Source organism: Lepisma saccharinum, chromosome 10 (assembly GCF_977018435.1).
Source record: "Lepisma saccharinum chromosome 10, izLepSacc3.1, whole genome shotgun sequence".
Lineage (NCBI taxonomy): Eukaryota > Metazoa > Arthropoda > Insecta > Zygentoma > Lepismatidae > Lepisma > Lepisma saccharinum.
The window spans coordinates 16,641,943-16,667,321 of NC_139238.1; the positions used below are offsets into that span (position 1 = coordinate 16,641,943).

Consider the following 25,379-nt stretch of genomic DNA (forward strand, 5'->3'; position numbering starts at 1 on the left):
CAAGTGAAGAGAGGGGAGAGGGGATCGATTGGACAGAGTGAATCAGTGCACGCTGCTGGGAAGGCTGGTAACTGCAGTGGCTTTCCTCCCTCTACGCAATCCCATTCCTCTCACGTGTTCATCGTTGCTCAAATACTTGTTTTCGTTCACCTGCTCCAGAGATAAGTGGGACAGAGTGTAGTTCGCATACATGTAGCAAGTAAAGAACTTATCCCAGAATGAAAATTCCACATACTTTTAAAACGTTTGTTTAAGCAATGAATAACTGGAAACGGATCACACATAATTCCCTTGCCAAAATCTGGTGGTCGAAAATTAATTTCAAGACATTTCATATCTATTCACCATATTCCAAGTTATAAGGAACTATTTCGTAGATGTTCATGAAACCGTTATAAAATTACAAATAAAATATATTCACAAGCTTAGATATACTAATACGAAGAAAGAAATTCAGAGTTAAATTTCAAATGCATGTGTATAAAGTAATTCTAGAAGTACCGAGCTATATCTGAGTATTTAACTTCTTTTTTGCAGATAACGTTTACAATATTGAGGCGACAGAATAATTAGAAACAGTAGCTCCAAGAAAACAAAGAGCGTAGTGTATTGGTTAGAGTTCTTGAAAGCATTGCGGTCCCACGTTCGATCCTCCATACTAGATGTTCCTTAAAAAAGAATCCCTGCCATTAACAAGAGCATGGTAACATTATTTGTAATAGCAGTGTATAGTGGCTACATTGATCTGCATATGGAATTTATTTAAAAAAATAAACAAATAAATGAATTGACACACGTTCAACGGGATATTTTTATATATAAGATCATGAATTATGATACTCTAACGATAATTGTGTACTGCTTCAAAGACATTGACAAATATTAATTTTTAATGAAATAACTATTTATATGTGTGGCAATTCAGGACATGCTAATTTAACCCCTTTTCCCACTTGAGTTCAATGCAATGATGCAAGGATGTGTAAAAATTTCAATTTTACTCTTGTATAAATGAATCTGTTTCTTCCGCAAAAGTCTTCAAGCTGCAATATTAGGTGGTTTTAGTTTTATAATCATTGGTGCAAGGCTACCAGACGTTCGATTCACCGATTTAGTCAGGACAGTGCGTTACTTTCATTCCCTGTCCCGACTTTTTCGAACTGCAATCGTGATGTGAAAATGTCTCTTTATTATTGTTTTTTTTTTGTTACGCAACATAGAATTATCGTGACCTTATAATGGCGCTCGCACTATTTGAACTATTTTGTAATATCTGTCTGTCTGTCTGTCTCTCTCTGGTCTACGTCAATGACAGAAATGCAAGCAATATTGTTATTTATTTTTAACCCAATTAAAGCATTTAAAAGAAATAAGAAAGATCATCACTGTTGCTCTTCCTTAGAAATTGTTGTTCTTCGAGGAAGAAAAATTAGAAGGATTTAGTCCAGCACCTTAACACAGTGTCCCACAAGTCTCTCTTGACTAACACTGTGAAATGTGAAGTGATTTTATGAATAAAATTTTCCGCCTGTTTACGTATAACGTTGCACAGGTTTGGTAGTTCGTACACGGTGTAATTATTTCGTGTTATCTTACGCAACAGCAAATACATTTCATAAGACTGTTCTGGACACAAGACTTGCATCAGTAAACAAGCATTTTGTCTGTTACAGTATCACAGGAAAAGAACATCGTCCTGTAATGTTCAAGCCTCTAGATATTTTCCATTAGTAATGTCTAATCACAATAATAAGTTAGAAGAAATAACTCGCATTTTCACAACTACCAATATTCTCGTTTTTAATCACTTCGAAAATTACTTCCCGAAGATATCGGTTATACTACAAGAAAGCAAATCAAAATTAAAGTAAAAGTTCAACTACACGTATACCAAACGACATTTACAATATTGGAGGGACAGAAAACTTAAAAAAAAAATTGTTGTTTCATTCGAAGGTAAAGGCGTGGTGTAGTGGTTCTTCTACCTGGTTTAAGGAGCTAAAGCTTGTAGGGTAGTGGCTACCGTTCAGGATTGTCAATCTGATGGTCGTAGGTTCAAACCCTTCCGTTGGCAGAAAATTTTCGTAGGTTTTAGACATATCCCATTGTGTTCATTGTCTACGCCGTGTGAAACGGAATGATTCAGTTTAGAATTAACGATGGGGGGAGGGGAAATATTGAATTACAAAATATCCGTTTCAAAGAACCGAGAAGTGGAGAAAAATTGAATAATTCTTATAAATATTAAAAATTACGTTCATTTTTTTAGTGGTGTAATCGCAGGTAAAATGAAAGATCTTACATGGAAGATTTTAATTTGCTCTGAACTCAGCCAAAAGGCATTTCGCACCGATCTAATATATTCTCCAATACATTTCAAAATGTTATTGAATGTTTCATGTCGATAATTTGACCAATGAATCCATTCTTGACGCTCAGACGATATTTTCTGCAACTACCTCTTCTCTCCAGTTCCATCTCCTTCTTCTCTCCCCTCTTTCCGTTCTGCTTTAATCTCATATCGCCTTCCCTACTTTTCTCGCATCTTATCTCTATCCCACTCTTCTCCACTCCTCTTATCTCCTTTCCTGTCTTAGATTTCCGACTCCACTGCACTATTCTCTCTTTTTTCGTTCTTCTCTTTTTCTCTCCTTTACCCTACTCTCCACTTCCCTCTTCTCGTCTCCTCCTCTCCTCTCCTCTCGTTTTCCTCCTCTTTTATCTTCTTTGTTTTTTTCCTCATCTCTCCTCGAATCTTTTTCCATTCTCCTCACTACATCTCCTCTCCTCGTCTATCCTATCTTTCTTCTCTCCTCTACTTTTCCTCTTCTCCTTTCGATTTCTCTTTCTCCTCTCCTTTGTAACCTTTCGTTTCCTCTCACCTCTTTTCCTTACTGTAGACTCATCAGCGATGAAATACTAGAAAACCTATTTTTTTCTTTCAGAAATAATTTTGTCATTTGCGATATAATAGTGATATTTTTAATAATTTTATACAATAATACTTGTTTATATTTCTTTCGCGTATTTTATAAATATCTATTGTGCATGTGGCAATCCTGAAATTGAGCCTAACTCTGCACGCAACCCACCAACGGCTTTGTGTAAATTGGGTTGCCTAGTTTAAAATGTCGTTGTCCTAAAACTTTTGAGAGACACTGTACAACTGGTGCGAAACTGACACTCTTTCCCTTAAGGAACGCTATAACGAACTTCACTAATTTTACGACAGGACTTGTGGAACGACCAGTGGCCATAACACGTTTATCGGAGCGATTTACGGAACGCGCGCATAGACACTTTCCATACCGCGTAAAATGCTATTTTAAAATCATCATGATTATTAATATTGCATAATTTTTTAACGCCTTCTTAACATACAGAGGATTTCCCCGTGAACCATCGACGAAATTTGGCACCGTGTAGAGGAATCAAGACAAACATATTTTATGACCATGTTAACATAAGGTGTGTAGTACATGTAAATTCCGCCATTGTGTGAGGGCAGCACTGCCCAACAGCTGCCCGGCGGGGTCGAGTGATTCACGTTAGACACTTGCTGTACAGACTGTGAGCGGTGCACGATGTTTGTGTGCAATCCGTGTTTCGAAGTGGGCTGGCTGTTGGTACTTGTAAAGCTGTAGTATTCCTGTACAATGTTTGCTTTTTATTTCATTTTGTGAAATAAATCTGTTATTCAGCATATGGGCTTTCTGTGCAGTGTAGTGATACTTTTTTGAAAGGTCAGGCCTTGTTCTGGCGCTCGAAAATTATAATATTTTACCCTCTGTGTCAGGCGCGATTCCTCTATGTAGGAAGTGAGGAACTTCCTACAGTTCATTTTTACTTATTTCCAGTTCTCTACTTTTTAGGAGTTTAATGCGTGTTATAAAATTATGAGCGCAATGTACGTACAATTGTCTAGGTTAGCTACTGTCAAGAGTTGACTGCTCTCGCTCGCTCCAGTAGTAGTCCCCAAAGACGATGGACACGGGCTTTCTGCCACTCGCTGAGGAACCTCGGCGGTCATCCTACAGACAGATGAAAGGGGGGGGGGGGGGCAGTGCAAGGGAGTGGAGAAAGGTTACGAAGATCAAGGAACCAGCAAGACTTTCCTCAATCAGCGATGCCAACCCCAACAAAATGTTACTAAACCAAACACAATTTGATATTTGTTGGCACTTAGCACCGTTTCTATTGTCGTTTTCACGTTCAGAAGACACAACGGCGCTTATGGAGAAACCTCACAGTGTTGCCAATACAGCGCTAGCTCATGTCGCCGGGAAATGATGACCTTCCTTCACAATGAAGGTGTTACATATTTTGTATATATAATGATAATTATATGTAATTATTAATATTAATATTATACTGTGAACGTTACAGTTACCCTTTTTACTATGATCAATTGCGATCACTACACACGCGAGTGTAATGCACGAATATGACACTTCAGAAATCACTTAAAAAAGTAAAAATCACTGAGCGCTCACACAACTGAAAACACTTTTTCGAGAGAGGGAAAAAGTCTAAAGAGACCAAAGCAGATCTCTCATTCAAGTAAGGGGAACCTGGCACATGGGTTAGATTCAAGTTGCAACCCAAACAAACAAATGAGTTATGGCCCACGTGAACTGATAAGACGTGAATGACTCGAGCAAGGCAAGTCATATTTCTATCTTGAAGCCCCATATTTTGTCACGTGTTGGAAAGCCTTTCAAAGGTTAATATGGTGTCTATGAATTTATGTGTATGTTGGAAACTGAAAGGTGATGTTCATTTCAGTATTAATGTCGGCAGTAATGTAAACAAAAACAACGTGTATTTGCGACAGCACTAATGTTGCTCACAACAGCAGCATTGGAAATAATTGTCAATTATTAAATTTAAGTAATTTCAATTCTATTATAACAAACTGCATGAAGTTCAAATTTTTACTGAATGGAAATAAAATAACAACTCGAAAACTTGGTGGTGATTAGCCGGAATGCTGCGGTGAGCCAGCTCAAGATGGCCAGACAACGTCTCCTTACTTCGCGCGCGGTTCGGGTTAAAAAGAAACTCCAAATGCATGGAAGTAATATTTCTGGGATCCTTTGAGTGGTTATAAAATATAATTTCATTATTTTCTCCACAACTTTGTCGCTGGAAGTTTTTACTTGGAATTACAGAATAAAAAATGGCCAGCGACGACATTTTCTACTGCACGAATATAAAAAATCTCCACATACTTTATTTGAATATTTTTTAATGCAAATATGCTTTAAAGTATTGATAAATTCTGAGTACCACCATCACCTATGACAATTAAAAAAACTGTCAATTTTTTTAATAATGAATGCTTCAATTTTACGGCATGTTTCAACGTTAGGAATGAAAACAATGTAAAAATTGTGTTTTCACAGAAAATTTGCGTTTTTAATTTATCTAAAATTATGTAAGCAAGTTACCAGTTTTTTGTGTTCACCATCGTATTCTCTACAAAATTTCCTGCAAATCTGCAGGTACCGATTTTACTTAAGCTAAATTTGTAAATCCAGAAATTTCACAACAGCGCGCTCGTATTTCCCATAAGAAAAGCATTGCCCATAAGAGCCCATTGTGTCTTCTGAACGTGAAAACAACTTTAGCATAATCTGCAAACGCCTATCCCTGGGAGAGGGAAGTTGAATTCAAAGGAATATGATTTCAGGAAATAAAAATAAAATTATGTCCAAATCTTATTTCTACTTCACCAGCGGACATGTTTCAAACGAAAGGGAGTATGCCGATCCAGCGGAAAACTTTTTTACAACCATGCCACGATCCTTTCTCTCTTCTTCATCCTGGCCGATTTTGTTCGTCAGGAGATTTTATGGTAGGAAATCGGTCCAAAGTTGGGGGCAAACAATTTTTCAAATCTTTTTAAGTTCGATATTGAACTCATGTCGTTTGTTGCACCATTTAAAACAATTTGGGGGGGGGATTTACACTATTACATAACTATTGAAGATTAGGCACACACAGGAGATGTACTACGTAGAAATTTTCAGCAAAAAATGCAGGCTCGACCAGGACTCGAACCCGGGTCTCTGGCATACCGTGCCATTGCTCAACCACTGAGCAGATCCCGTTTCGGTAGCACTGGCAGAGACGATTCCACGCAGGTAAAACAGCGAGAGCGAAAAATCAGGTGAGGCTAAGCCGGCTCGGTAGCTCAGTGGTAAAGCAATGGCACGGTATGCCAGAGACCCGGGTTCGAGTCCTGGTCGAGCCTGCATTTTCGCTGAAAATTTCTACGTATTACATAACTGTTAATAATAAGTAACGCAAGTTCAAAAGTCTAGAAAAGCAGATGCAGAATTATAATTATCCGAAAAAAATTAATAATAAATCCTACCATAATTTAGAAGCATTTAGCAAAATTTCGAAATTTAAGCAACACTTTTTATTATCGTCAAACCACACGACAGGGAGGGGGAAGAAAATATAAATTCTTGCAAAATTTTAAATATTGTCAATGTTATTATCGTCGATTTTTACTGGCCTCCCCGATGGCGCAATGGTAGCGTCGTCGCCTTGTAAGCAAGGGGTCCCGGGTTCGATACCCGGTGGAGGCACATAGTGGTTCGGATCCCACTTTAAACTGTAGGTCCAGTCCCGATTAGCCTTACTGTGCATAAAATGGACTTAAAACAACAAATCAATCGACGATTTTTATAGGTTCACATTTAAATATTTCGTAGTTCAAAGTGAGGAGCAAGGGCCCCATGCCACACTTTGAGAATGGGCCTGCAGCTAACATTCTAAATGCAATGGATAGTACAAGCAATAAGTATGAATGAAATTGAACGCATTTTTCAAACCTTCGTCGGTTTACCATAATTTCTTCCTACACTCGGAAAAAGCCACGAGTTGCCACTGCTCTGTGTGTGTTTAGTCATGTACTGCAGATTCATCATTGTCAATGACATTTTTTTCTGTCAGCTAAGAAAGTAGAAACTTTAACTCCATGGAAATGGAATTATGCTAGCCTAGAAGCCGTTAGGATGAACCTCCCCCTCTTTCGCTCAATGCATGCATTGTTGTTGCTTATTGTTTTTGATACCTTTTCATTAAAGACGAAATATTCATATCCTGATGGTGATCCATTGTTGTCTGTCCGTAACGTACTCAATATTTTGCAGTTTTCGAAAATGGCAACCATGAATGTGATGAACGGGCTGCAAACATACAGGATAAAAATGCTGTTCTTTGAGAAGGGCTCGTATAACGTTGAAATGACCTCAACAAACGAAACGTTATTAAGAAAAGTCGTTCACATTGATGTCCACTACATGCTGCGAAAGTTTGTCCATGGTTTACAGCGACACCCTCATATCCATTACGTACATAGATGTTAGGCCTCACCGATAGCGTAGTGGTAACGCCGTCGCTTTGTAATCAACGGGTCTCAGATTCGATACCCGGCGGAGGCACATAATGGTTCGGATTCCACTTTAAACTGTAGGTCCAGTCCCGATTAGCCTTTCTGTGCATAAAGTGGACTTAACAACAAACTCAAAACATTTATAAATGTTGAGCCGACCTTCGTTGAGTAGTGGTTAGCACAGCGCACTTCGACGCCAGTTTTACCGGGTTCGAATACCGACTAGGCGTTCTGTGTTTGTGTACCTTCATCAAATTTATAATATCATCACTCATACTCATCGTCGCGATTAGCCAAAAGTGGCAGAAAGGCGATCATAAATAACAAAAATCAAATCACGTACATAAAATGTGTTTGTGTGTATTACTTAAAACATGCATAACTTTTTCCTGATTAAAGTTAGGTTGAATAAACCTTCACCATTGCATTTCTCGTGAAATTCTGGCCTGGTTTGATATACTCGTATCACCCCCTTCCCACTTAAATGTTTTTAGTTAAATTCAATATTGGGGACGTCCGCTTCGAACCGGGGCCTTTCAATACATCTCCTTTATAATTCAACTAATATTTATTCCTACAAGATTTGCAAGGAACATTAACACTTTAAGACTCGGCTCAGAGAAGCAATGGATCAAAATTGAATATAATTAGTAGTTACAAGTTTGGCATCCGTGTAATTAATACGATTACCATACACAAAGTCTTAAATGTCGTACTTCGCACAGGTTGAACACACTTTTTATTACTAACATATAACTAATGTTGCATTACTTGTAACTGATCAGGACATTACTATGTTTAATTTGCGATTAAAGGTCCCGGTTTCGATCCCCGGCCGGTTCAAATCCGGGAACTTTTCTAATGTTGGAAGCGGTCCCGGCGCCCACCCAGCGTCCAGACCGAGGCATGTTTTCGACGATCTCTCGGTCCTCCTTGAACGCTTTGTACCACTCGTAAGTCCGTATTTTTGATAAAACTGATTCACCATAAGTCTTTTCTAACATTTTTAGAGAGTCAGCACACGAAATTCCGTTCGCAACACAATATAAGGCAAACTCTTTATTCAATAATTTCGTTCATTGTAAAACTCGTGATGCACTACTGAAGTGGACTGATTCAACCAGCTGCTGTAAACAAACTGGTTGACAGATGGCGCTCATGTATGGCATAGTAATTAAGTACAGTGCTACCAGCTTAGGGAAAAAAAAATTAAAAGATAAGCGCGGGCCTTTTAAATTACAAATTCCCGGTACTTTTTTGACAGAAGGTATGTACGCGTACATACATACATGGCATGATTTTCTATTTCCGGCTACTCTGAAAATGTATCCAGGATGGGGAGTTTGTTTTTCTACGTCTAGCATTTTTCGAAAACAAGGATAAGCAGTGCTTGAAGTGATGGGGGAATACAGGGAATAGTATCCTCCAGCTAGCAAAATTTTTGCAAAACATCCCACCAGCTGTCTGTCACAGTGTTAAACAATTGGAGCATCCTCCAGCCAGCACCAAGGCTTGACCAACCCCCTCCCCCAATATTTTCACTTCAAGCGCTAAAGATACATGATGAACAATGGACACTGTGATGAGCCATCATCTTACATTACCTCAGTTCTGAATACAACACACAATATATCTTCACAGATAACCAACTTACTTTCTCTCACACACACAACAAAGCAAATGAGTACTGATTGACTCCTACAAGTTTTCACCTTCAAAAAAAGAAGAGTGGGTTGGCACTGTTTTGTCCAAGTAGGAGTCACGAACCAATTAGCTAGTTTGCTTACCCTAATTAAGGGACATTAAGAATTTAGAAAGATCTGACCAGATTTAAGTCAGTTCAACATAAATAAAAGCTTACCTCCTTCAATGCAGGGCAAGCCAAAGGCACGTAAAAATAAAAAAATAGCTGGAGTAAACAAAAATTGCAGAATAGACATTTAGGTACAATTAAGCCAAATAGGCACTGACTTTAAAAATAGGGACTATAAAAATGTACTTTCTGACTAGAAACATCACTAAATGAACTTTAAAGCCTACGTTTTACTACAAAGCAATAAAAAGAGAAAATAGGCAAAACTCTGCACCCTACTAATAACAATTGTTATTAGTACTCAACCAATAATACCAATTTGGTGATTCTGAAAAATTCAATCAATAGAACATCAAATTCAATCTCTTTATTGCAAAAAGGCTGTACAAAAATGTAATTCTGAATATTTTGAATATACTGGCATATATCTGCAACTCTCAAATAAACTAATTAATTATAAAATATTCTTTGAAACAATGCTGCTTTTTCCCTCCCAGAAATTGCACAAAATTGTTGATGTACCACCACTCAACATGTAGAAATTTTAATATGCTGATAGGGGCATCTAGTCGGGATTTACAGCAATGCATAACAAAGATATAGAAGATAACATTTCACAACAAAATTGTATTACATACTTATCTGTAAATATTTAATATAGTTTTTGTGAATGTTCAACACCTGAAAACACTCAGTGTTAAATGCTTGGATCACAATAGCAAGCAAAAAGTAAGGCTTCTAACATGATCCTATTTATTTACACAAATACACAGGATGTTAATGAAAGAATTGTGAAGACATTGGATACATACAATATGCAAGTATGAATATTAATGGAAATTTGGGAGTACATAAGAGAAATTTCTTTCAGAAGAAAAATCCATGACATCCAGTTTTTGGCTACAGTTGAATGCAAATGGTTCCAATGTGATTATTAATTTCAAAAGTAAAATTTCAATTGTATGAAACAATTTGAAATAATTCTTGAAACTTTACTGGTGGTGAACAATGAAGAAATTCTCAGGATATCAGCCAGATTGGTTCCAGACATGTTTCTGAGCTTCCAAGAGCTTACAGTTCTCAAAAGCTTGGAAGCAGACTTTAATCCCTGAAGATGAGAACAATGTCACTCTTGTCTTCGGGAATTGAAATTTGTTTATGAGCTTTCGAGAGATAATGCACTGAAGTGCACATATGTGTGGCAACATCAAAAGCCTCGGAAACAGACTTAAATCCCTGAAGACAAATAAATGTTAGCTCTCGGAAGTCTGTGGACAGACTTCAATCCCTGAAGACAAGAGTGACCTTAGCTCTCGAAGTCTGTGAACAAACTTCAATCCCTGAAGATGAGAGTGATGTTAGCTCTCAAAAGTTTGGAAGCAGACTGTCCCTGAAGATGAGAATGATGTTAACTCTCCAAAGCCCACAAACAGCTTTCAATCCTGAAGACAAGAGTAGAGTTAGCTCTCTAAAGTTTGGAAGCATATACAGAACTTGCCTGGCTGATATCGTGAAGCTATTTGTTAGTAAAAAATATTTCCATGCATTGCTATAGAACAGATTTTTGGCCTTGTGATTCTGTAGTTGTTTTTATTCTTATGAAATAGATGCTTTCATTTCTATTAACATCCTATGTACAAATAAAATATTTTCCTACAAATAAAATATATATCTCTTCTTATATTCATATTATCAACAAGATGCTCTCTCATAATACTGTTTGTGTAGACATAGAACAATAACTTGAATATAAGACATTTCAATTTCTATACCGTACATATTTTCACACAAAAAAAAGTTTTAAAGATTATTTTATTCCCTTCAACGCACATTATTTAGGAATGCAAATAGAAAACTGGGATGTTTCTCATTATAATAACTATTTGTGTGTCTTGAAAACATCTATGCATCAAAGATATGTTTTTTATTTACAATATATAAACATATTTATTTCTTTTCTAATTATCTGTGAAAGAAATACTTTGGCACACACTACTAAAATACTCCAACAGTGCATATATTGCTACACTGATTTGTATATTTATATGACACCAAAACACAAACAAGAAGAAAAAAAACAGTCACTTTGTACAGGAACAATTTGAAACTTTTCGTTATGTGCAACAATGAACAAACACTGTCAAATAGGTGCACAATCTAAGATTCAATACATATAAATATATGTAATTGTTTAACAATAGCAATGTTTCAGCATATAAAGTAACACACATTTCTTCACATTATGATACAATGTTTATGAAAATTTGAAAATCGTGAAAAAGCTAATTAGTTCTTTTTGAATAAGACACAAAATGGTATTCACTTTTCCAGTATGAAGTTGTATAACATATAATGTACATTTATTATCAAAGAACCCAGTGACGGCACCTGAAATAAATGTGTGTGTGTGTGTGTATACACCTTCCTGAGTTGCAACTCTGCTTTGGAACAGACTATCTTATTAGTCTTGAAGGTATATTACTTAAAATGTATTCTCTTTGCAGAAAAAACATCAAAATATGGCATCTTGAAAAAATTATGGTTTTAAACTATTTTTTATCTTTGGAGCAATACTTCATAACAGATTAACCATATTTTCTTGAAATACTAATCTGGTAGTTTTACCAGTACTAATACAATACCAACGTAAATATTTATGACACCTACACAGTGACAATAAGAGAGCATATAGAAATTGCGAATATATCATGTATAATCACAATAATATATTCATCTGTTTACTCAGTGCAAGAATCATATATCAATGTTTTTTGTTTTAGAAACGATATTGTGTACTTAGAATTTTTATATTTCAAAAGTGACATGACTGTTGCCTTTATATTAATGACAATAGAAAAATGACAATTGTGGAAGATCGTTACATGTAATTTATAGAAATATCAGATCAAGAAATCAACAGTCACAGCTTTTTACAAAAGACCAACGCCAATGATTTCTCATTGCTCCCCACAACAAATGTCTCCTGACATTAAACCTGGATATTCTCCAAATAGTGACTGATCGAGGCATACGGCCTGCCCCATTTATCCCTAGTATTTCAGGGAGAAAAACAAAACAAAAAAAAAAAACAAAAAAAAACAACAGAATATTTCGCTGGTAAACTCATATCAATTTTTACTGATTTAAATACTACAAATCATGTGGACTGCAGATCAACATCTTTATCTCCAACCAATAATTATTAAAACACTGTATAAATTAGGTTCAAAAGTACCTTCACAATCAAACTGAAAAATGTGCGTGGTATTCTTGATATTGTAATAACTATACAAAACTAACACTGATGTAATAAACACGCACACAGTTAGAGCGACACACACACACAAAAAAAGCCAAATACTCCACACTTTGAAGAATGAGCCCCCGGCAAATCAAACCCACTTCTCCCTTCCCCCATTTCTGACATATTTAATATCAGACGACATATCAAAACATTTTTCTTCTATTGTACATTTTATATTTTGTATTCATATAATTGCATTAGTATACATGCATTGTATTGGAAGGAGTTACTTATAGATTTCATCCAAATAACCATAATATAATATGCAATTAAACTTACCATTATTTTATGGACGGCATTTATAAATTCTTAGAAATTTTGTAACAGGAGTGGTATGTTATCCATATAGTGTAAAGGCAAAACGTTTCATGCCATTCAAGCAAATAATAAAATATTATTAAAAGAGTACTAAGTGCTGCCTAATAAGTTGCCTTGACAAAGATTTCACAAACTTGAACGAGACTAGATATTTTCAGTGCTATTCAGAAATAGCTGCAGTGTGGTTGTGCTATTAGATACACATGTGCTGTATAATTGCTATCACTATTCTGGTAGAATTTACCATAAAGTGAGGACACACACACACACACACACTTATGCTAACTGTAAGTATTAAAAATAATAACAAGTGTCACGACAATTTTCATGTGTAGCTCTTGGGAAAGTAAGCCAAGGAAATCGCTACTTGTGAAGGTATTTGGTATGGTAGTACAAAAGTATGATAGTGCTTTGTGTTCAATAGCATTCAAGATATGACAGTAAGTGACGATATACTAAGGCAACTGATCTAATCTACTTTAGATTAACAGATCATCAGAGCTGTAGATGAGGAAGGGGGGGTGGCAAACAAAGTGTCAAATGAGTAAGAAAAACACAGAGATTACTTGGGTCAGTATTGGCAGTCTATTAAATGAATATCAGTGCCGGTTTGTACTGTGTTGCACATCCAGTAAACGTGTGATTTTGCTCACTCTGCAACCATTTCACTGAGTTTCTTTATTCCTTAAAACAGTTACAGCATACAATTTGTTAATGATGTGATATGGTTGAAAATCTTAAATGGTCAAATCAGAAATAAGTGTCTGGCATTTTGATTAAATGAATATGAAAGTACACACCATAGTAACATTACAAGGAAAAAATATACTGCCAATCATTGTAATTTATGCTCGTTTTGTGGATCACATTTGATATTTCTATAAAAGTAATACTTCCTCACAATGTTGTATTGTATGTAAAGCATGTGCAACTTTCTTTCTACAGTACTGTTCTGTACAAGATAATACTGCATTAATGGTAATAATGTAATAATTCTATTCAATTATTCAACAGAAAAAAAAGTAATAAATATTGCCACATCCCAGATAGCATGTAAGTTAACTGCAAGTTAAATCGACATTCGATTTAACTTGCAGTTAACTTACATGCTATCTGGGATTGCACAAATGCATTTTGACTTTTCATCTCAGCAAGGGCTTAACTTGAGGGGGAGTGGCAGAGAATTAAACTTTTGACTTGACTTTTGGGGGATAGAGTTGAAAAGTTTCCAATACCATACCATTAAAATAGCATCCAGGACTTTTTTGATAAATGACGGTTACATTTGTGATATCATAAAAATTACTATTTCTTAATTTGCTCAGGTCTCAAGAGGTTAACAAAAGTACCATTAACTTGCAAATTTTAATAAATCTGAAAATTTTGTTCTTTACAAAAAAAAAAAATACTATCAGGTTGGGCAGTTATTGTATATCTGCAAATTTTAAAACTAAGGGAAATAACAACACTATCTGCCTCAAGCAGGGGATGGAGTTAGAAATCTCTAAAGCCCTGATGACCAAAACTCAGAAATATTGACAGGCAAAGTAAGAAGTAGCTGACTGAATTTCTGTTTCCATTTTCAAAGACAAAAAACATGCATCAAATTGAACCACAAAAGACAAACTACACTTTCTGCTATATTTATATGAAGAAGTTTACCTACAAAAAAATTGCATTAAAATTTTTCTACTTGTTTTATTTGACTTTTGAGAATTGAGAGAAAGTTACGCAGTGAAGTAAACAATTTTGCATGACTTGTGATATTAATGACACAAAAGCACATCATATTTAACATTTCTTACATCAAACAAAATAACTAAATACTTTTATTTAAAAATAAATATTCTGAGTTACCTCCTTCATCATACTTTTAAGTTTAAGACCTTAGTAAATACTAACATTCCAGTCATAAATGTGTGACACCACACATATTCTTAGGCAACACATTCTTTCAAACACAAGTTTACTAAAAACAAAGGATATGACAACTACAGAAAAATGCCAACATATGTATGTGCATGCATGTGTGTGTGAAATTGCAGCACCTTTTCCAATTTTGTTCAAATTAGAGATTTTCACATACTATCACTTAATACTCACAAAATGTGCATCAGAATATCACAATATTTTCATTTAATTTGGTTAATACTAGACTAAAGTTGCATTCGGTTTGTGGAAGGAACTGTTTCTGTTGTATCCAGACTAAGAGTACGTTTACGTACTTTACGTAATTCCAATAATTTATTTGCTTCTCTGTTGCCTTCCAGGACAGAATGCTGGTCAATGAAATCACGAGAATCACTGCTGCAACTTCTTCGAAGAGCACAGCTATTAGCAGCGTTGTTAGTTCCAGAGGCACAAAGGAACTTATCACCGAGATCAACAGTATGAGCACTCGAAACAGGCACAGAGTTGTGTAAATTTGCATTAATATAACTGGATGGAGATTTACAGGTACTTGTAGCAGGCACATTGTCTTTTCTCTTCTTGTGAAAAAATGCAATTGGAATTATGTCTGGCGATTCACTGTCCACGGGTGTCGTGCTAAGGCCAGGCAATGTAGTGCACGTTGGGTAATGTCTCTTTCGGAACAGCTTCCCACTTGTTCCATTTTTACTATTGGACTCCATGCCTAAATCACGAACTAGGACATCACTAGATGATATAATGCTTCTTCTGTTAGGATTTTCCATAAAATTGCCGTCAAACCTTTGACTTACTTGGATCTGGTTAGCACCAACATTTTCTGCAGGAGATGGTTTTGAAATCTTACCTCTGGATGTAAATTTATTCTCACATGTCCTATTGTTGCCACCAATTCTCATGTTCAAATCATTAACGTGCGCATTGCTAGATGATACAATGTTTCTTCTGTTATGAGCTTCCATAAAATTGTGCTCAAGCCTTTGATTTACTTGGATTTGGTTAACACCAACCCTTTCTGCAGATGGTTTTGAAAAGCTTCTTGACGTAAATCTCTTCTCACTTGTCCTGATGTTGCCACCAGTTGTCATGTTCAAATCATGAACATGGACATCACTCGATGATACAATGTTTCTACTGTTAGGAGCTTCCATGAAACTGTCATCAAATATACGACTTACTTGGGTCCGGTCAGGACAAACCTTTTGTACAGGTTTGGAAAATTTACCACCGCACGTATAAGTACACGCAAACAGATTTCTATTGTCTGCTGGGTTTTCAACTGGCCTGCTCACTTGTTTCCGAGTTGAATGGAAGCCATCTTGTGGAGATGTATCATTCTTGAGATCAATTGTCGGTGAATCTAAAGTATGGTTTCTACTTGGAACAGAACGAGAAGAGTCTAAGGGAATGAATTCTTCTTCACTGGTCAAATCAACTGTCTGTAGAACTTCTATGCTACTTTTTGCAGTGTAATACAAGGTTTGGTTTGATGCACATGCTTTTTCAACATTGAAACTAGTTGTGGTTCGTACATAACTGCTTCTTCTTGCCTTGTTAATTTGTATACTTCTAGTACCTACGTTGGTCCCCAAATTCTGGAACTGAGAATAATCTTCCTGGGAATGATCAACTGGCAAGTTCCCGGCTGTTGAATTTAATCTACCTACATCACTGTTTGACAAAACTGAGCTTAAATTTCTTTTCTGAACCATGGTGTTCACTACTGGCAGTTGATTACTGTCTGTTGGTCTTGTCTGTATATTTTTATCTATACAAGGTCTAGGTACACAGTTATTTGATTTGCCATTTGTGGGCATATTATGCTGTACATTACAAATGCTATGACCTGTGAAACTACTTCCCCTTGCCATATTTTGTAAACGATGTACACTAGATTTTTGTATAATGGGATTAAATACTTTTCTGTTATTTTTTATATGACTACTACTAATTTGGTAAGTGTTACTGATAGTTGTTGGACAATTCTGTACTATTTTCTTGGAAAAAGATGGCGAGTCATCAACTGTCAGATCCACCATTGGAAAACTGCATGGATTTCCTGGTAAAGAGGAACCTGAAAAATATACAAAGTTGGGTATGATAATACTTCATATCCAGACACTATGTGCTACAAATAGAGAAATATTCTGGAAGTATGTCCAGAAATGTTGTTTGTAACACCAGAGGTGCAAGGAATATTGCAAAATGGAACCAAATTTTTGCTGAGGATATCACCTTCAAGAGTGACACTGGCCCTCTGACTGTGTGCAAGAGGGATCTGGAGGTAAAGCAGTGTAATGATGGAAGATAAGCAACCAGCAACACTTGAAACATCAAATTGTTTCCTGTTTGTTGGTCCTGCTGCTTCATTCCTTTCGACGAATGGTATGACATGGATTTAAGAATTCATTGGTACACACAAAATACTCGATACGACACAGACCTAGAGCTCGGAGGCCAAGTCTGAGTGGTACAAAAACGTTGAAAACATAAACATTTGGCTATTTCTGGTTTCAGTCAACAGCCAAAATTGTGAGTGCATTTTCTAATGGTTATTTATCCAGATGAAAAGGAAAACATGAAGACCCCTTTCATTCTGAAATGTTATCCTCTTCATATCATTATATCCTAGTCATGAAGTAAATTTGGTCCCTTACATGCTTTATAGTGCTTCTCGTGAATTTTGTTTTTTTTGCATGCATGAAATGAAAATTACATTTTGTTTGTGTTTTTGTAAGGCTGAGCCGATGCATCGGTATCAGCCGATACTTTCCTGCATTATGGTCTTTCAAGGAGGTCTGCAAAAATGCTGCACGACAGTTTCGCGAAGTCTAATTATGCTGAAGTTCCTTTTCATTTTGCACCAATTTTGAGGTAAAAAACTGAATTATGTGCTTATGTAACATGTATTTTAATATTTTCATTCTTGAATATCTTAAATCAAAATTCTTGATAAATTGATGCATACAATTGGAGTAGAATACTTACCCACTAATACTGATCAATATTTTGACCAGCTTTAAAAATATTACAATTTTCAAGTATTAATATTGATTCAAAGTGGTATCAGCTCAGCCCTAGTTTTTTGGGCTATTGTTCAGAACAATTAATTATGCAATGAAGGAACAAAACATCACTGGCATCCACTATCAGTACTGGCTGAAGCAGGTATATCAGTGTGTTGGTTCAGTGGTTCACTGTGCTGATAATTTTTCTGATCTGATATCGTGTAGTTTATTGGTAAATTCTGCTTCCTTATTTTACGAATAAAAATACTAATTCATACAGCTAGGCTCTAAAAAGTAAATGTTTAGATATGTTGTTTATTTTTGTGAAGCATAATTTACTGCACTTACATGGTTGTACACTAATTAAGGAGGTGAATGAACCATTCAGATTCTTCATGCATTATATGAATTTTTATATTGGATTGGCAGAACATCAGTTGTTGGCAAATCTTACTTGGTGCTTTATTGGTAAAAGGTAAAGGTACCCCTGTGCATGTCAACACATGTCATGAAGGCAAATGGGATGATGTATAGATAGAGCTCCACATATTCTTTATCTCGGCCATAGTTGGGATGATGTGATCAGCATTATGCCTGGCCACCTTTACCCCCCCCCCCCCCAGGGTTTGCCATCAGGTACCCATTGATATGAAGCTGGGTGGGTCTCAGAGCCACACAAAAACAGGGAAATGACTAGAAAAATTCCTCATCCAAATCACCTGCCCTGGGATTCGAACCTAAGTCTTTCATGTGAGAGCCAGATCATACTGCGGCTCTCTCACCTTAATGGTTAAAATTTCAGATCACTTAGTCGCAAGTTTTTATCATTTTTGTGTCAGGACATGATTTTGCCTCAGCTCTCTCATATTTCCTATTCATATGAACATTTGATCAAAACAAACAGTTACATCCAGCTGTATTCCTTCACAATTAGGCTGCACATGAGGAAAATTACAACACTTTAAAGCAGAATGCATATGTTAGAACAGTCATTCAAGATAGGGGAATATCTTGCACATTATATTAGGATGAAGGTAGTGTGTGTTCTCCCGAAACGTCACGTCTTGTAAAATGATTAAAAATGCTTGTAACAACTATAAACTATGAAAATAATTCTACAATGTAAGCATATAACAAGGGCTGTATTAGGGATGGAATGAATTACATGGTACTTCATCATAAAGATAGCTCAATAAAACTATCAAGACATTTTGGATATGCAGCCTCTCATTTTAAGATCGAGAACTCTACCATACCATAGGCCATTTTTTACATGAGATCAGTAAAATATCAGTATCTATAATTGGTTTCAATACCATTTTTTTTGTTTCACAGTTTTCCAAGCACAAAGACAAACCTTTTGTTGTTCAATTTGAGTTTGATCTTTTTGTTTAAAGTCCACTTTACGCAAAGACAGGCTCATTGGGACTGGATCTACAGTTTAAAGTTATATCCATACCACTATGTGCCTCCACCAGGTATCGAACCCAGGACACCTTCATTACAAGGCAACAATGTTACTTCTATGCCATTGGGGAGGACTTTTTTCATTCAATACCATTCTTCAGACCTTCTGATCAAAATTACAAATATAGAAATTGAAGTGCAAGAATGTAACAGCCTGAGAGAAACTGTTAAATAATGAATTCTATTAACATTGTTCTACTTTCTTAAGTATATTGTTGGCTGAATATTATGTTGTTGTATGTCCATCTGCATTAACTTCTCAGAGGAGCTGAAGTTTGATGTATGTGGATTTTGAATACACTATAAGATTTGTGCAAACATTTTATTATTGTTGATAATTCACACCATTTGACATCCAGATAAGTCACTTCGAAACATGACGCATTAACTTGTACAGAACACGATAACATCATCAACTCATTTCTGATGAAAAATGGATATGACAAAACAGCATTCAGCCAGCGATGTAAAGAAATTATTATGTTTGCTTGTAATTCTATTGATCTTTAGAAATTAATGTGGAGCACACACAAACTTGCCATAATTGATAAAATTATCTGAAATATTCAAGTCCCTTTCTTCTAAGCATAACTTCTTAAAATCTTAGGAGTAATAAATTCCAGGGGTTTCCCCATCCAAAGTAAACAAAAGTGATTGGCCCAACATTCGGCCAACCGTACTGAAAATGGTTGGCCCACTGTTGGCCCAACATAAAAAATACGGTTGGGCAATGGTAATTTTGGCCGTGGTTCCAATGTTGGGCCAACACGTGGTTTTTACGTTGGGCCAACTTGTGGTTTTTACGTTGGCCAATTTGTGGTTTTTACGTTGGCCCAACCTACTGAAAACTACAGAATGGATAGGTTCGTTTGTGTTCCGATATACATAATTTATTGTGAGGCCAAAATGTAAACAATAGTACAAATTATTTATGAAAATTTAAAAGTATACACAGCACTTTCTCAGTCACATGGTATCATTGTTTACAAGGCACCGCACCTTCAAGTGATAGCACAAAAACCTTCTAGTTTACTTAGTTTTCCACCTTTCATGGAATTTAGTCTGCACATAACATTGCTTAACCACCTTCACAAGAATACCTGTAAGAATGTTCTTGTTCTGATACAGCTAATGAGACAAACAATACGCACTTCCCAACACATCTTTCAGCCATGGCGGCTGACAAAGGACTGGTGAGTGACTGCAAGTTCAAAATAGCTTCTTCTTTCATTAAAAATAAATAATATTTTCAGTATGTGCTGTGACTGAAATATTTGAAAAGAAACACTGTTAAATGTTCCTTATTTTACACTCTAGAATTTACAGCATACTCCTGAAATTTGTCTTAGCACGAAACATTTGATTTTGACTCACTTTTCCATGGTTGGGCAAACGTTTGCAACCACTGTTGGCTCAATGTAGAATCAACATCAATATGCCAACCAACATAAAGCCAACCTTTCGAACATAAAAATTGACATTGGCCCAACGGTTGTGGTTACTTGGGATCTTCGTAAAAGAGAAACACAAGGGTCAAGATTACCATTTAAAAAATAGTTTTCTTTGGGCTTGTAAAATGGAAACAGTATATTTTACACAAAAAATTATATTAGTTCATCCAAAATTCAATACTTTACACAAAAAGGAGTCTTACCTTTCTGCACAAGCTGCGGCGTATTCTCGGGAACTGTTTTCATAAATGTCACATTATGGGGATCTGACCACAGAAGTGAACTGTAGCCACTATTTACAACTGTTGATGTCGTTAAATTTTCATTAAGTACAGAAGAAGAGCTAGAAGATGTTTTTAGGCTGCATTGATTGTTTGGTCTCGTTTTCCCATTTTCAGTCTGACAATTCAACACCTTGTCCTGTAAGCATTTTTCTTTCACCTTCGATACAGTACAACAAGTACTACGAGGTAAAGACTGGGAGTGTGTCTGTTCTTTGGCATTCACATATTCACTCGATTTCATGAAGGCATTTGTTTCAGTGCTTATGTTTTTGAAGTACGTACCACCATACGTGCAGTCACTATCCTCTCCAAACAAAGAAATTTCATCTGGCGAAACTGTTTGTGTTGAAGCCACAGAATGATCAGGCTGTGGTTTATTAGAGTCATTAGAACCGTCTGCACTAGCATTCACAGATGAGACAACAAGATCGAAACAATCAGAAATTTCGGGTTCTGTGTGGTTATTACACTCTATGGGATTAAATACTGATGCTGTTTCTGCTGACGTAATCTCATTTCCTATGCATAGGCCCTGTGGCGAAGAATTGGTTTCCCCTGCATTGCTAGAACTTGCTGAAACTTTAGCAGCAGATGTACTATTTTCTTCTGCATCAAAACCTGACACAGCGGTTGATGTACTGGTACTTGCAGCTATGTCCAAAGAACGCTCACTGCCGTCTATATTGTCTCTCAAGTATATTTCTTGTGAAAAACTAAAATCAGCACCAGTTAATGCTGAATTGTTAGACTTTTTCCCTGTTAATTTATTTGGTAAATTCCTGCAAAGACAAAGTAATTTCCAGATGTAACATATTTACAATACACACACAAACACACAATGAATGAATGAATGAATTATTTTGTTTACTTTACTTTGCTGTTCTGTCACTTTTGGCTAATCGCGAAGATGAGGATGAGTGAAGATATGATGAAATTGGTGAAGGAACACTCCTAAAGAGCACCTACGTCCAGGCTGGGATTCGAACGTGGTACCCCTGGCATCATAGTGCACTGTGCTACCCACTCTGCCAGCGAGGTCGGCACATACCAGGACCATGATAAGATTCGAGTATAATTCCAGTTTTTCAAGGTGAAATTTCCAAAAATTCAAGAGTATAAGTAGATGTTTTCTCCATTTCAACCTTTTTTATTACTGCCTCTCACCACCTACACACATACATACACAAATGTATTAACAATATACAGAGTCTGTGCAATTACAATGTATCCAACAATTCTAATTTCATTCAATTAAATGGTATATATATTTTTAAAATAGTTAATTTAATGTGGGGAGGTTACATTTGCTATTTCACATACTCGAGAGACATCTACAAACACTGATCACAAATGTTAAGGGACATACAAATCTGTGAAAAATTGTTAATTGTGTAAGAATATCAAACTCAAATACCTACTCAACTTCAAGATATCTTATCTTGCAATAATCTTCCGTTTGACAGACAGATTGTTATGCAAAGGACACTAACAAAGTAAACAGATAGGGAATTATGTTTAATTCTCCATGCAGATTTCTTTTCCTTCCTTGATAAAAATAAAAGCTGAACGGTGAAAAACTTGCCTTGGGGGATTTATAAATATGTATAAATTCAATGGGATTTGGTTTAATAAAAGTTGCAATTTTTCACATCTATGGAAAAAAAATTCACACAGAATTCCCCGAGCCAATAATTGTATACCTAGCCCTTGGAATTATAATATCTTCATGAATACACAGCAGTCATTTGTTATAATTACGGGGCAGATTCAGTGACGTGCATTGAGGAGTAGCTAATCTAGCAGAGATAGATCAATCAATCTCACATCTCGAATTATATTCAAATCACAATATTTATTGTCTTGTTAAAGCCACAGTTTATATGCAACACTTTCTTTTCCACGTGCTTCTCGTCCATCGGTGCAATCCGCGGGCAAAGCTGGCTGGATACCCTAGCTCGCTCTTCCTCCGCCTGATCAGTTTCAAGGTAGAAACGGCCGGCTGAAGGAAAAAGGAAGATTTCTACCTCTACCTCCCTTGTCCCCTCACCCCCCACTGGAATGGATGAAAGCCCAGGCTTTCAGGTCCCCTAGTCTATTTCCTATAGGACAGATAGGGGATTGATTTCTCATAGATTTTTTTGTAAATCCTCTAAAGAACTCAGAGTAAAATTTTCTGCGTACTTATGTTCTCTGTATTTACACAACCTTTTACACGTTATACAATATCTACGTATGTATAATATGGGATGTAGTTTTATTATTTATGAAATGGGAACGTGTTATGTGCAGACAATAATGTTATGTTTTCTTTCCTTCTTTTTTTTTTTTTTTTTTTTTCCAAATATGGAATATATAATGATTAAATTACAAATGTGCTCAGGCTCTCTCACTCTCGTTTTAGTAGTGTTTTATTTAAATATACTACTCTTGGCCTAACAGTCATATATTTATTTGGACAAGAGAACGCATGTTCATATTGTTGTTGGTTTAGTTTATTTTACTTCGCTTTCTGCCACATTTGGTTATCGTGAAAATGAGGATAAGTGATATGATGAAATTGATGAAGGGACCTCATATGAATAATCCAGGCCAGGATTCGAATCCAGGATTCTTGTTCTATGTGTTGTACTCTGCAGTGAATAATGAATTAATTTGGAATGAAAAATTTATCTCAGAACTCAAAAAGCCAAATTAATATTATTGAAGAAACTACAAAAAAGTGTGTTTTGTTTCTGTGCATAAAGTGTATACTTAAAATACCAAATCAACCACCGTGGGGGAGTGGTTATCACAGCACGCTACGACACCAGGAGTTCCAGGTTCGAACCCCGACCTGGGCATTGGTGTTCTTTGTGTTTGACCCTTCATTAATTTTATCGTATTATATCCGCAATTAACCAAATGTGACAAAAAAGCGACGCTAAGTAACAAAACTGAAATCAAATCATTGAATGATTCCTCAATTTGGTTTATTTTACTTTGCCTTTCCGCCACTTTTGGCTAATCACGAAGATGATACGATAAATTTGATGAAGGGACACACACAAAGAATACCCATGGCCAAGCCGAGATTCGAACACAGGATCTCTGGGTTAGTAGTCAAATCAAATGTTTTTTTTATTTTCTAATGTGGGTGAGGGTTATGTGTACTTTTTTTAGTAATCATTCATCATTTTGCAATCTTTTCCTATTATTGACATTCCTTTTTTTAGGAATATTGGGCCCTAAAGGGGGAGGGGTGTGACCCACACCAACCCCCCCCCCCCTTGAGCATGCCACTGACTGCTACCCCAAGTGTCAACGTCACCGCACGTCACTGGGCAGATTCATGTGTACTAAAAAAGCCAAATATGAATACACTATGCATTAAAACAAGCAAAATATGCACTATGAATTTTAAAAAGGTGTGAGATGTTTATGTGAATGACAATAATAGTGTATGTAAGTTTCCATGAACCACAATAAATTACTTCAGATACCTAAGATATTAAATTTAATACTTAAAAGCTTAGAGTAGACTTGACATTAATAACTGTGGCATGAGAGCTAACCACTTCAATGCTTCTATTCATTGCGACAACAATTATCTCTTCAATCCTTCGGTATTACAAATTTATATTCATACATCAATCCACACATACATTCATCCACTCATCTATTCATAAATCCATCCATCCATTCACTCATTCATTCAACCATCTATCAATCCATTCATTCATACACATTTGTTCATCCAATCATCAATACACTCATCTATCCATCCATATGTACATTCATCCATCCATCCATCCTACTACCTATACATACATACATTTATCAATCCATTCATCCATCCATCCATCCATCCATCCATCCATCCATCTATCCACATATTCTTCCATCCAACCATACATACCAGTTACCGTATTTACGCGTGTATAATGCACACCTTGGTTTTTGATGGGGAAAGTAACAAAAAAAATGTCGTACTATTATAGTATAAGGGAAACACCTATAAATCATATTTTTTACATTGCTAACATACTATTTTGGGATGCGGAACATTTCCTAAGGTGAAATAATGCATTTCTAACTAAGATAATGTCTATTTCTTACATTTATGAGTACTTACTGTTACTTGTTATTTCGATTCTGCAACACATTATGACGGGCGATAGGGTACTGGTTCAGGGTGCGTTGTGCGGGTGTTTTGTCGATTTATGCAGTGTTGCAACCTCGTTCACCAGAAAATACCTACTTTCGTGCCCAGATTTGAAATTATGCTAATACGTCGCAAACCATTGACGTTAGCCTCACAAACCATTGACGTTAGCCCCAAAAACCATTCACGTTAGCCACAAAAACCATTGACGTTAGCTTCAAACACCATTGACGTTAGCCCCAAAAAACATTCACGT

The 25,379-nt window shown here is 36.1% G+C and overlaps 1 protein-coding gene and 1 non-coding gene across 4 annotated transcripts in view; one reads left to right on the forward strand and one right to left on the reverse strand.

Moving 5' to 3' along the window:
• Positions 1-6,185: 6,185 nt before the first annotated feature.
• On the forward strand, positions 6,186-6,256 carry TRNAT-GGU (transfer RNA threonine (anticodon GGU)). Its single transcript has one exon. It is a non-coding gene; the product is annotated as a tRNA-Thr (tRNA).
• Positions 6,257-13,967: 7,711 nt separating this feature from the next.
• The window catches only part of LOC145993794 (uncharacterized), a 43,289-nt gene continuing 31,877 nt past the window's right edge, over positions 13,968-25,379 (reverse strand). For all 3 annotated transcript variants that reach the window (XM_083129598.1, XM_083129599.1, XM_083129597.1), the window contains 2 exons: positions 20,902-21,761; positions 13,968-16,846 (listed from right to left, as the gene is read on the reverse strand). In XM_083129598.1, coding sequence (XP_082985724.1) covers positions 15,000-16,846; positions 20,902-21,761 — 2,707 coding nt within the window. In that variant the 3' untranslated portion in view covers positions 13,968-14,999. The remainder of the gene's footprint in view (positions 16,847-20,901; positions 21,762-25,379) is intronic.